The 13,525-nt window shown below is 41.8% G+C and overlaps 2 protein-coding genes across 3 annotated transcripts in view; one reads left to right on the plus strand and one right to left on the minus strand.

The window, feature by feature from the left end:
- Positions 1-34: 34 nt before the first annotated feature.
- Positions 35-3,297, minus strand: f9a (coagulation factor IXa). The gene is made up of 8 exons (XM_068708142.1): positions 3,156-3,297; positions 2,718-2,899; positions 2,609-2,633; positions 2,327-2,440; positions 1,641-1,775; positions 1,180-1,499; positions 965-1,088; positions 35-742 (listed from the first exon to the last, which is right to left on the minus strand). Exons 1-8 carry the CDS (start codon positions 3,253-3,255, stop codon positions 147-149), a joined length of 1,596 nt encoding a protein of 531 aa, XP_068564243.1. The 5' UTR covers positions 3,256-3,297; the 3' UTR covers positions 35-146.
- An 8,501-nt stretch (positions 3,298-11,798) lies between these two features.
- fgf13a (fibroblast growth factor 13a) overlaps positions 11,799-13,525 on the plus strand; it is a 68,621-nt gene continuing 66,894 nt past the window's right edge. The window contains exons 1-2 of one of the 2 annotated variants that reach the window (XM_068708143.1): positions 11,799-12,187; positions 12,496-12,658. In XM_068708143.1, the coding sequence (XP_068564244.1) occupies positions 12,610-12,658 (49 nt within the window). In that variant the 5' untranslated portion in view covers positions 11,799-12,187; positions 12,496-12,609. The remainder of the gene's footprint in view (positions 12,188-12,495; positions 12,659-13,525) is intronic. The other variant, XM_068708145.1, reaches the window with a different exon arrangement.

A 13,525-nucleotide genomic window follows, 5' to 3' on the forward strand; every position in this document is an offset into this window, starting at 1 on the left:
TGATGCAATTTAATAGTCATTCAGGAAATGTAAATTACACATTATGTATTTATTAGTTGTGTATATCTAACCCCTTCATGTGAAGCAGGAAAAAAAAAAAGATGTGAGCATTCGTTAACCCGTTCTATTCTTAAACTCTATCATCTTTAAATATCATGGTCAGGGTCCTCCACATCAAATGCCAGCCTGTGTTTAGTTAATCCCATAACGTGGTTGATCCAGCGATAGTACAGGGACACCCGGGTGTACACGCCATATTTCCCTTGCTTTGCACATTCTTCCCCCCAGCTCACAATGCCTGTGAGGAACCACGTGTCATGAACCCTGTTTGTGTGAGGACCTCCACTGTCCCCCTGACAGGCATCCTTGGCCTCATTATCGTATCCCGCACAAAACATGACTGAAGTGATCCTGGCGCTGCTGCTCCGCTTACACTCGGTCCGGTCCGTGAAGGGAACCTTGACTTTCTGCAAAGTGTCGGCTGTGAATCCGAGGAAGCGCGTTCGGCCCCAGCCGCTGACCGTGGCCGGGGAAGACTCCCTCACGAGGGCCTCGGTGAAAGCCTTGGGCCCTATGCAGATGGGTCGGACTGTCGTGGAGAAGACGATGGGGCTCGTGAGGTAGAGCAAGGCAATGTCGTGGTTGTACAAGCTCACACTGCCATTGTAGCGCGGGTGTATGTGCTGCTCCAACACTTCATAATCCTGCTCCGTGCCCTCGTTGATGTAGATGTTATGCTCCCCTGCAGGGGTAGAGAAGTTAGACATAACAGAATCCCTAAAAGTGTCTAAAAGTAGATCATTTTCTTTGGAAGTGTAGTAAAATACAACACACTAAACTTTACACTAGGGCTGCAATAACTATCATTTTGATCATCAATTAATCTGCAGATCATCATCATCAGAGCTCCATCTGGCCTTAGCTGAGGTGACACTACAGCGGTGTTGGTGGCAGTGAATCTCACCTACTCTGATGAAGAAGGAGTCTGCTGCCTCCACCAGGCAATGAGCAGCAGTGACGACCCACCACTCGCCGAGAATGGAGCCCCCACAAAATAACTGACCGCTGGGTCGCTCTATCAAGGCTACCTGAGTAGAAAAAAAAAAGTTCTGTTCTTCTCCCTCTTGGGTTATAACAAAGCCTTACATGCATCAAAATACTTGTACTTCCATACAATACCTGCCATGGGATCTCTCCAGCGATTACCACCTCACCACCTACAATGCGTTTAAAAGGCCGAGGCGGCTCCTCAGTCGGGACCTCAGCGTCACGGTAAACCCGCCGGGCCACTTTCTTTCGAGATTGGCTTTCTACAGAAGAGTCGTTCGTAGCAGGAGAAGACTCCGGTGTACTGGCTGGAGCGGAGTGAGGGGACGCCGTAGTGTTGATGCTGGTCGGTGAAGTGCTGTTCTGCAGGCTTGCCTTCCCGCGGCCGAACAGAGACCTCGTGGATACTGCACTGACCTCCGTCAGGGCAGTTCTGCCACACGGAAATTCATCTGGTGATGTGAGAAAGGAGGAGTCACATTGTGGGAATTTAAGAGTTGTTATCGTCATATTTAGGAGATAATCAATTCTGAATATATATATATATATATATATATATATATATATATATATATATATATATATATCAATACCTTCTGGTTCACAGCTAAGTCCGTCCTGCAGCAGCTTGTATCCTCTCGCACAGGAGCATTTTGCTCCAAAGGTTCTCATTGATTCACAGAAGTGCATGCAGTCCCCATTGTTCACGTCACACCTTTTTGTTATGACTGAGGGGGGGGAAAAAAAAACCCACACATCGTTAATTCAAACATGTATTGTGTGAAAACTGAACACATTTTTGCTCAGAACAAGGGTTGTAGATTTTGTCCCCGATCACATTGAGTGCATTAGAAAGGGATCTCTTGATGGCCAGCATGGACAGGAGGAATGATTACAACTTGTTTCAATGTGAACATTTAAATATAACTATTGTTTTATGACTTTGAATTGTGAATCTATCCTTTAAGTGCACCTATATCACTGTCAAATAAAGGCTAGATTCAGGTAAATGCACTCACTGCTCACAGAGAAGGCACTTTGACTGCTGTTTTTAGAATATCCAGAAAGACAAACAATCTAATTTTGGGATCTAAAACCAGACTGACGCTGCAATCCATTGATTTAATTTAGAAACAGAAGAAAGGGGAGGAATGGTGTCTGGCTGTTTATCCTTTGAGACTCAGATCTCTTATTCTTAGAAACATTGGATCACGTAACATAAAAATCTAATTTCTTTTGATCACGTTTTTTTAAATCGAGCCACAGAGCTTTCACTTACCGATCTCACAGGTCTGGCCGGTGAAGCCAGACGGACATGTGCAGGTGTAGTAGCCCAGGTGGTCTTTGCATGACCCTTGGTTCAGACATGGGCTGGATTTACATTGATTCCCATCTGAAGAAATCCAGACACAGACCTCAGCAGACAGTCGTCTCATTACCTCATTGTAGTACTTTTATAAAGCAATGTTTACTCAGGGAGGAAAGTAGAAAAAGAAACATAGAACAGTCTCACAGTCACCACTGTGACATTTTCACAGTCTGTTATTAAAGAGCTTCTTACCTACATATCCCGCCCAGAACTCCATCTAAAATAAAGAGTCAAGTCAGTAAAGAGTACAGCCAGTAAAAACAAGAATATGTAAAAACTAAATGAATAAATAAATACCCACCGTCTTTTCATCATTCTCAAAAATCTCCCTGGCCTCTTCCAGGTCACATACTTCCTTTATACACTCTCTCTCCAAGTTGCCTTCCAGCAGCTCCTCAAACACACCGGTGTTGTAGCGTTTGTGTCTCCTCAGAACGATGGCGGCCGACTGACCGGACAGGAACACCGGGCCTGAGGCTGGAGCTACAGCGGGCAGAAGGAACACACACAGTCAGAGTTTAAGCAACTGTCCTCTTCTCTCTCACCACCACAACACACATGTGTACATGTGTACCGTGACGAGACATTCTCTTCTGTATAAATAAAGTAAATAATAAGGACAATACTCCACCTGGCACATGTACTCACAACGCTCTAAAGGTAAGACTGCACAACTAAAACAAACCTCAAGTAAGAGAGGAATTATTTATGAGCGTCATACAGACGAAACATAACATACCTCCATAGCCCAGCTGAAAGTCCAAAAGCAGAAAACATAAGTAGGACAAAGAAACTAGTGCCATTCTCTGGTATCCCGACGCAAACATACACTGGACCATAACTCCAAAGTGCAGAGCTCTATTTGCACATCCTGTCCGAAAACTCCAGTGTGTCAACATCCACATGCGCTGATAGATGTTTTTTTTTTGTTTATATGTAAATGACCAAACATGGAGGATACCAGAACAGACCACTAACCAGTTAACCAGACCTGTCATCCCCAGCGAGTAAACCTGTATCTACCAGGTAACACCTTCTGAAAAGAGCACAGAATGAGTCGACATCTGAACAAAGGTATAGCCATAAACCAAACACATGAAATATTTATATTTAGTTATCACAACTGGATTGCCTATTTACATAAAAAACTCAAGCTTTAGTCAATTTGAAGCTTTACAAAGCATTATAATAAATGTGATTTAAAATAGAGAAAATAAACAGATTCAAAACACAGAATTCAATACTTCTTGATACTTCCCCTTTTCTTTCTTTAAATCCCCACTTTATAATATACACTTTGGTTTTGTTTGTAACAGTGTTTGTTTTATTACATGTATCTATTCTTCATTTTGCTTCTCTTACAGCTGTGTGAAATATCACGAGCGTTTGCATTGAACTTGCATTTTGTGGAATGACATAAACATAAATCAACATTCGAAGTCATGCTTTTGTAACCCTTTCCTGCGCCCAGATAATATGCACGTCAAACCTTTGACCACAAGATGGCGATCACACTCCTTAGTCATTCAACGTAACGCAGCAGGGCAGAAACAGAGCCGCGATCAAGTGCTCCTTTCTTCATCACTGCAGCACAGAGATCCCTCTCAGTACCAACGCACTGCCAAGAGTGCTGAGGAAAAGATACAAGATGGATTTAACTCAAACGTCAAACGTTGTGTGTGTGCGTAAAGTACTGTGTGAGGCAAGGCATAGTTCGTTCAAGATTCTTTTTCAATAATTGATGCATGTATTTTACATTTGTTCCTTATTGAACTAAACTAAAGCACAAAATGAATGCACTTAAACAAAAGTGTGACTCCCATGACAGTAACACATTAAGGCAATGTAAAAGGAAAACTGCATTGATTTTTTTTTTTTTTTTTTTTGGTCAGTGGTGAATCAATACCCAAGCTGATGATGTAGTGGTCAAGAATGATGTGAAGCGCTGACTCAGCGAAAGGCAACTCAAGATTTAACTTCAGTTGGTCTGTATATATAAGATGCAACCCATCACTGGCAATGAAACCCCCCCAGAGGGAGTCCAAAGCCTTCTCGAGTGTTAGCAACTATTGACCGGAGGCATTTATATTTCATTGAATCGTTCACATGCTGAATAATTCATTCACTTGAGTAATTTAACACTGTCTGCTCAATACAAGAGCTTCTCCATCAATTCCAGCCAGGATGAGTGTCGGAATAAAGTAATTCCAACTGTAGTCCAACACATTTCTGTGTAATACACTCTGGCCCGGTTGAGTCATAATTCTAAATGTAAGTCTGTTGCTGAGCCTTGTGGAGAACGCTTTGCACATCGTCTCTCCGACCCGGTTTAACAGCAGAGTGGAGACAGACGGGGAGTGAATTAGCAGCTCTATTGTTTTTGCTATTGTCACTGAGGTGGTGCCTTTAGATGGACGGTGTTGGGTGCATGGAAAGGATAGAAGGAAGTCAAATTGTCTGTGACTGACTATTGATTTATGAAGATCACCCTGACATCTCTGTCTTCTCTCTTTCTTTGGCAGCGGCGCACAGCTGGGGAGTGTGTGTGTCGGCTCCAATTAGATTAGTCACTGTAGGGATCGAGTCGGGGCCTTGAGGAGGACTCTGCTGCTTGTATCAGTGCTATTGATTGTTACCATGCAGGCAACCCTCAGCCCTCAGTCTCTCACCGGGGATACGGTGTCATTTGAAGAGGGGTTTGTTTTGCTGTGGAAAAAAAAAAAGAAAAAGCTTCTTCAGTCGTTGTGAATCAGAAATGTTTGCAGAGTTCAAACAAGGGCAGCGAGAGGATCTGTACAACGACAACCACACAGGTATTCTTTATTTATTTATACTCAACTTGTAATATTTAAAGGCTCAATCAATCATCTGAATATAAAACTCATTTTTTATTTATATAGCTTCAAATCATATTACATATATTACTTTCGGGTGGAAGACTGTGTCGGTCAGGTTTACTGTGTTTGGAATGAAACTCTTTCTCCCAGAGTGACTCTTTGTGATGATACCATATACTAGACTGTGACATTTATATAGCATACTATACTACGACATCTTAATGACACTTTGTTTGACATGGTAGATTATTACATTTAAATGACATTTTATTGACAATATAACATACCTTCTTTAAAGGCGTTGTTTTATAACACATTAAACTATGATTTTTTTTTTATGACATATGTATACTGTGACTTTTTTATGACATACTATTCTATGAATTTTTACTTTTTTGTGATAAATTATAATACAACTTTTTATGACATTTTTATGGCTTTCTATGCTACGACTTTATTTGCATTTATGACATAATATGTAGTATATACTATATTATATAGTATAATATACTTTTTAAAAGATTTGACCTTTGACCCACATTTATAACATATATAACTATGACTTTTTTAAAAAACTTTAAGTAGTATAGTACAATATTACTTTTTAATGACTAGTTATACATTTTGAAGACTATTTTGAATACATATTTCATACTATACTACTACTTTTTGTGACACTTTCTATGACATATCATACATTCCTTATACAATGACATTTTTCTGACTTTTTTTATCACATTTTAGTTGACATAGAATACTATGACTTCTTCATTTTGTATGACATTGCTATGATAAAATCAAATGCCATATAATGACTACGATGATGAAAGAGAGACGTGTTTCTCTGGGCGTTTCTCACTACAGCGCGCTCAGTAACGCCCACAGGGAGCTCCTAGGATGTGAGCTGTGAAAAGAAGCACCGCGGGCCTCAAAGCTCTGCTCCACCACCGCCTACTCCAGATAAAGTCACTGACATTAATGTGGTATTTGAGAGTCTCGCTCCGTTAATTAGCACAGTCAATTCTGTAATTTGAAAACCTGATGTTTAACATCTTAACAATTGAGTTTGATATTTGGCAGAAGACTTTACAGACTCACACCAGTCACAGCCTTTCAGATGGAATCCTGTCTGGGAAATGTAAAAAGGAAAGGACATAAATAAGTTTATATTAAAAAAATATATTTTTTTAGAATACAAAATGTCATATTTTTTTTTGCTTTATTGATTATGATCACTTCCTGTATGATGTGGAACACTTCCATAAATCCTTTACTCGAGTATAAAGTGAAGTAACTTGAGTGATCAATAAAATCAGGACTCAAATACAGTTCTTCAGTCCTGCTGTGATTCTTTTTTAAAACGTATTAAACCAGGTAAGTGTGTCAGTGACCCAGAAATAGTTGGTCTTATTAGTTCATAAGTTTAGCCAAATGTGTAAATCATAGGGGTGCATGTTTTTGTTTTCTGTAAGGTAACCACACGTTCAGCTGTGGGACAAATGAAGAAGAATAAAAAAAATGATCTAGCGCCTGGGTTTACATGAGTGTATCTACATAGCCATGCTTAAACCTGACAATAGTGACCCAGAAACACACTATTATGAGTTCCTCAGAGATGAGCGCTCTCCTCTACTCCTGGTTCTGTGAGCCGTGATGCAGCCGAGCTGACAGACGCTGGCGGCTTGGGGATGTTCAGCCACCGTTAATGAAAAGTGGAGCTCGCATCCCTCCCAGTCAGAAACGTGTCCGCAGAGCTCACAGTTTTTTCTGCTGAATGTCAAAAAAAAAAAACAGACAGAGCTTTGCACTCTTTAATAAAGCACGCATCAGCTGCTAATAACTCACCTGCTAGTGGACCGATGAGGACATTATCACCAGAGGAAAATGGACGCTGCACCAAATACATGTAGATCATCAGTCCAGCAGCTGAAATATAGCCTGGCTCTGTGACATGAGAGGTATAAAAATGCAATCGGAGGAGCGACCGAGTCATTTATGTAGCGTTTTATCAGGAGACGTGACAGAAATATGACGTCCTGTCGCCCCTTTCAACCCTGACCTCTTCAGTTTTGGAATAACTCGCTGACCGCATTTTGACCCGAGGAGCTGAGGTCAACGTGCCGGAGCTCGTTCACGCCGCGAGATAAATGAGCCGGTGCAATAGTCCTGCTGGTGGTGTTTGATGGAATCCATCACTTTTATGTGCGAGCCCATCACACCTAAAGACTAACATGCACCAACACTTATATGGACTTTATTTTCCTTTTCAATCATCTACTTTAATCATGCTGCATGTGCATCTGTTAATCAATATATTCCTTTATGATGACAACATAGATAGATATTGCATTTACTTAGTGCTCAACACTGACCTCTCCTGCAAAATGCTGCATAATATTAACCTCATAACAACTTCCAAAGACCAAGTAAATGAAATTATTTTTTTGATATACTGTATATAGCTTCCATGTTCACTAGTTAATCTACAGCTAGTAAACCTGCACCTCTCTGATAAGAGCGATTGTCACATGTCGTAGTGGTTCGTGTAACTTTTGGAACATTTTGAGTGAGAGACAGAAGATCGATTGTGATAAATCACGTTACACAAAATACAGACACGCAGTCCACAAACAGTCCTCGCCCTCCAGCTTGTGTGCACAGTCCCCAGCAGCCCTGTAACAGGCCCAGCCTGATTACCTTATCAGCCACACTCAGAGCTTGAATCCGGCTAACACCAACAAACAGTTGCAGACGAGTAACCCTGCTGCACAGTATTGGCGCATTAATCACCCTCCAACACCTCACCGCCGGTCCCAAAGAATGATTTTGAGGATTAATTCCTCCCAGCATCCATACGGGCTCCTCCACAAATATCACTGTGGGTGATTTTCAGTCCAGCTAAGTTACAAATCAAGCAGCTCCTCCGCTATTGGTCCGGTGTTAGTCTGTCAACCCATGCAGCTGATTTATAAGTCAGCTCAGTGTGCAGCGGGCTGAGTGGCTGTTATCCATGCCATTTGAAATTGATTTTGAAACCGACTGCCTTGATGAATACAAACGTTCAGCTCTGAAAATAGAATCTGATTAAAGAAATGTATATAGTGCAAGGTGCCATCAGAGGGAGGACCAAATAACATCCCCATTTATAAAATCTGTTTGCAAAATGTTCATTCATTCAGTCGTTCTGATATTATTCTGTTCATTCTCTCTGCCAACAACACTCCTTCTGAATAGTTTGCTGTGGCCATTAGGGAAACATGTCATCACAACCTGTCTCATATCGAAGACAAGTAAGGGTTTGACTGACACCCCCTAGTATAAATAACTAATCTCTTTGATTCACATACTTTACAAATATTGGAGGAAACCGCAGCGTGTGAAGTAAACCCAATCCGAACACAACACATCTTTTCACCAAAAGATAGTTTGTAACATTATAAATGACCTAAACTATAAACTTCCTCCACTGGACAGTCTGCACTGACCTACAGTACATCACAGGCCTGTGCGGTAGGCACAGGTGAGCATTTGTGTTGTAATTAAGTTTTATATGAATTCATGTCTGAATTTAACAGGTTTTTTTTAGAACCTAGACATATCTGCCTGACACACATTACCAATCCAGAGGTTGTGATACACTCATAACTGAAGTGTATGGTGGACACTTATAAGTCGATATAAATCTCCATGCTTAAAAAGGTTTAGGCAAATATATTAAAACCATTGTGGAAGTTACATTAATACAAAACCCAAAGTAGGGAGCATGAACACCTTAGAGTAAGAAGTCTCTCATAAGAGCGCTTTAATACGCGTCTCATGAGGTGATGGTGCCTCTTCTAGCAGAAATCCTGCAATCAGCAGACAAACAGAAGTGAGTCAGGGTTATTCTGTGGCATCGGTGCACACGGCCTGTGATGTGACATCAGAGGTGACAGAGTGTGAGTCAGGAGTGAGTGTGTGTGTGTGTGTGTGTGTGTGTGTGTGTGTGTGTGTGCTGCAGGGCTTTGCTTTAAACAGGCTGGGGGTGAATGTAACACTGTACTGAGCCCTGCCGGAAAGGCCAAAGGGGGTCACGAGCCCGGGGGGAAAAAAAGTGGGAACACAACCCACTGACATTTACACTCCCTCTAACCTTCGCTCGGTCTACCTCATTCCCAACATACGTGTACATGCCCTGTACATAATCATGCCCTCCTCATTAGGTGAGGGAGGAGAAGACACCAGCACCTTCTGGAGCCTTCTGATGATGTCAGTCCACTCAGTCAGTGTCGGTCTCAATCTCAACACTTCATCAGTCCAATTTAAAAGTTTGTTTATTGTGTGTTGTGTCTCCTTTTTAGCAAATGAATTACACTCACAATACAAGTGTAGGGAGGAGAGAGAGAGTCTGTAACCATAGCTGTACATAAGAATGATTTAAGATGTGTCATATGTGTATTATTAACATGGTATCAATATTTAATTCCCTAAAATATCACGGCTATTGTCAATACCGGTAAATCATTACACCATACTGCATAATATAACATGGCATAACATTGTATACTTAGGTCAGCAACAACTTACACATAATGATGAAAAGACGACTTTTTTTTATGTGAATGATAATGTTCCTTGAGTCATTGCTCATTTAATGCATGTATGATAATAATATTTAAGCACTATCATAAATAATAACCACGAGTCGAGCGCTCTAAACGGAGGGGACTGAAAGCAGTAGGTGAGCTTTTTCTTATGCATTAAATTATGATTTAATAATAATAAAGAGGCACATGGACAAGGACTCAGCTGTCTCCGTAGAGGAATTATGGCAATAACCAGCAGGACCAGAATAATATCTATCAGGAATAGTTGTGTTTGAAGACAGCATCTGTTACAGGCTATAAAAAGAAATAAAGATAATACCTAACAAATACAATGTATATAGAGTACTGTAAACTATATACCATGTTGTGAACTTTTAATGGCTAATAACCAGTCCGTATGTGCTTGAATTTAAAATTAAAATTGACAATTTTATGCACTCAGTGCACAGTGTTAATAATGAAGCCTACTGCTTACAGTATGACTGAAGCAGTCCCAATGCAACAATATAAAAAGATGAAAAATACTGGAAGCCTGGTGGCATTACAATTAGCTTGATTTGAGTTCAATTTGTCAAAGAGAAAGAAAAAAATATGACTGAACTTTTTCAAAGAGCAACGATTGGAGCGTTTGAGGCTGCAGCACTCGTTGAAACGGGCCAAACAGGCCGCAGCGTGATCTCAGGAAGATTTGAGCCTGCTCAAGAAAGTTTGAAAGGCGTCATGTTTCCTCTAAAAATAGCATCTATATAGATCTTGCAACCCTCAACCTGCAGGTCTTCTTCCTCCGCTGCCACTGAGTGCTAACAGACCTGCAGGGTCAAGAGATGTGACACAAAACCTGCAGAAATCACACTGGGATTGCACCGGGACTCCTGATCGATAGCTGAGAAGATTTAGACTCAGAATTATAATTATAAACTCTAGAAGTGGATTCCGAGGATTGAAAACATTTTTGACTTTACGCTTCGCTCACTCACCAGTTGGAACTGGACAGTTTAACGTGAGTCCAAGTGAAGGATGAGGTTCAACTTTTAGACTTCATCTTTACAGGTTTTAAAAGGTAAGGACCCCCACAAGCCTTCAAATGAAATATATATATATATATATATATATATATATATACCATCAGGAGGATCTGATCCTCCTCTTAAAGTTATGGAATACATAGCCCTGACTTTCTTTCCTATCAAAAAACTTTTTTGAAACAAGCACAAGTAGATTCTTCTGTGCTGTGGTCTCGTGAAATAAGTTGATTTACTTTGAAAATAAGCTAATTATGTCATTGTCATACAGTTTTTTCTAAGATTTTGTAATAAGTTTTAGAGACAAATGGCTCAATATTATGTTTCTAGGATGAAGACACTTTTGTTCAGATAATCAGACTTAAACTTCCAGCACATTCTAAGCGTGCAGTTCCAGAAACCCAAACTGAACCAAGCTGTCATTTCCACATGTTACATCTGTATCTAGTTAGACTGATATATAATATCATATAATATGCAACCAATACCGTAAAAAACTTACTGAACAGTATGATTGTTAGAGGCAGGCCCTGTGGAGATTACAGACTACTTTACTGAAATAGTTCGTTTGTCTAATACATCTAACAAACCACAAAAGCCTCAAAATTGTTTTTAATACTTTTGAAATCCAGCGAGCGTTTTTTTCCTTTACAAAGGACCCCTCGCGCACCTTACATAAAGTCAAAGAAGACCCCTCGCGTCGAGTAAGAGCGAAATGCGCACGCTGTATGCGAATGAGATGACGCATAGCTCTGCGAAAGGCAACTGATTGAGAGCAACAGCAAAGATGGTGTGCAGCGTGCGGCACAACCTCCTCCTGCGCTGATTCTCCGACACGCGCAGCCTCGCACGCGCGCCGTCTGCACACGCGAATGGGGGCTCGTTCTCATCCCCAGCGGTGCTGCTGAAGTCGAAAGAAAGCGAACGTCCGCGGTGTGAATTTGGCGCTGTGACGGCGGGAGCGCGCGCTCACGTTGAGTATCTGTTGATTCTGCCTCCCGAGCGTTTAGAGGAGCAGAGCCTCAGACAAGAAAAGCTGGTCGCTGAAGCTCCACTGGGTGACATATCTGTCCTGTTTGCTCTCACACATAGGACGGTTCGGTGTTTTGACCTCTATTTTTTTTTTGTTTTCTTTCTTTCCAACGTTGATTGAAGACCAACAACCTGCGCTTCATTTCTTTGGCTTTTTTTTTGTTGTTGTTGTTGTTGTTGCTCTTCTCCTTTTGTCACAGTACAGCAGGTCGTGATTTTTGTATGGGATTCATAGTGGGAGCATTTCCTTTCATCAATGTGCATTGATGTAGCAGGAAACGTGGAGGAGATAAGGTAGGTTAAAGACACCACGGGGAGGCTGTGCAGAGATGCTGTTCTTTGTGTTCATTGAAACCATATGGGCTCTTCTGTCGTGCCGCTAGTGTTTGGAGATGGACAGTAGTTGGATGTTAACACTGATATCCAGTGGGCATCTCCATCAACACCTTGCTTCTCCAGTAGCAGCCCCCCCCCCCTTACACACACACACACACACACACACACACACACACGGTCCATTGTCTCGGTGCTTTAACGCCAAAAACGCTGCCGTTATTGTGTCATGAAAGAAACATCTCTGATGAATATGTCTCTCTTCGCAGAACCCTTATCTCAGCACCAGGAACCTGTGGTAAGGATTTCATTGAGGACAGTCGGCAATTAAAAGGATTTCGATTCTTGTCTCAATCGGGAATTACACATCCAAACTGGGATCTATGAGCGGAAAAGTGGCGAAGCCTAAAGAAGACAAGGATGCTTCCAAGGGTAAGAGGCGAGCCCCACGCACAGCCATGCTCTACCCCTAAAAATCACACCCAGGCTTTAACGCGACCATGCACCCATTCATCCCTCACACACGGTACTCCCATCACCCGTTGAGCTTAGACTGAAAACAAAAAAGCAGCCCCTGGATGCTGAGCCGTTTCCTGCATGTTGCTGCTTGAGATCCAAGCAGTCGCTATACCGTATAGGCCCCACACGCTGCACGACGTGTTGGTGTGAGATCACATGCTTCACTTGCATGGACTTGGTGATCGACAAAAAAAAACAAAAAACACGGAGACAATTAAGCAAAGCGAAGAACCAATAGGTCGCAGACCAGTAGGCTCCAGTGTCACCGATTGAGAATAAAGAATGACGTTATGACATCAAAAGTAAACATTAGGCTATGACGCTGAAATGATGACAGTGATCGTGTCACTGGCATCCTGTGGAAATGTCCCTTTGTGCTTCTCGCTCGCACCTTATCCGCATACCGATGCGCACATTATCGTCACAACTGTAAACGATCACGGAGCGCGGAGCCCTTTCGGTCTCGTAGCCCGAGTTTATGACCTAGTGCGCGAGGAATCAGCTCCTTCACCTCTCAGTCAACAAAGAGGTGAACTGCCTCGCCATCGCCATGGACACGGAACCGGAGACAGGGTTGCCAGAGAAACCTGGTGGGACTATAACCCCCCGCTCCATCTCCACCGGGGGAGACGTGCACGACACTTTACGCACCGGCGCACTCATTACAGCACCTTTGTCTCGGTGCTCAATTTTCTAAATTACCCACAAAAAAAATAAATAATCAATGAATGAATCACATGGTGGTTAACAATGACGCAGTTTTATTGCGTCAGCGAATGT

Source organism: Cebidichthys violaceus, unplaced genomic scaffold (assembly GCF_023349555.1).
Source record: "Cebidichthys violaceus isolate CVI_PGR_0920_01 unplaced genomic scaffold, fCebVio1.0.p SCAF_134, whole genome shotgun sequence".
NCBI lineage: Eukaryota > Metazoa > Chordata > Actinopteri > Perciformes > Stichaeidae > Cebidichthys > Cebidichthys violaceus.

What these genes read in the sequence shown, in the direction of transcription:
- f9a (XM_068708142.1), bottom strand. Translation starts at nt 3,255, where the DNA reads ATGGTCCAGTGTATGTTTGCGTCGGGATACCAGAGAATGGCACTAGTT. An exon ending in GTTCTGGGCGGGATATGTAG is followed by an intron (nt 2,441 to 2,608) that starts GTAAGAAGCTCT and finishes GGATTTCTTCAG; the next exon opens with ATGGGAATCAATGTAAATCC. An exon ending in CGGCCAGACCTGTGAGATCG is followed by an intron (nt 1,776 to 2,326) that starts GTAAGTGAAAGC and finishes CCCCCCCCTCAG; the next exon opens with TCATAACAAAAAGGTGTGAC.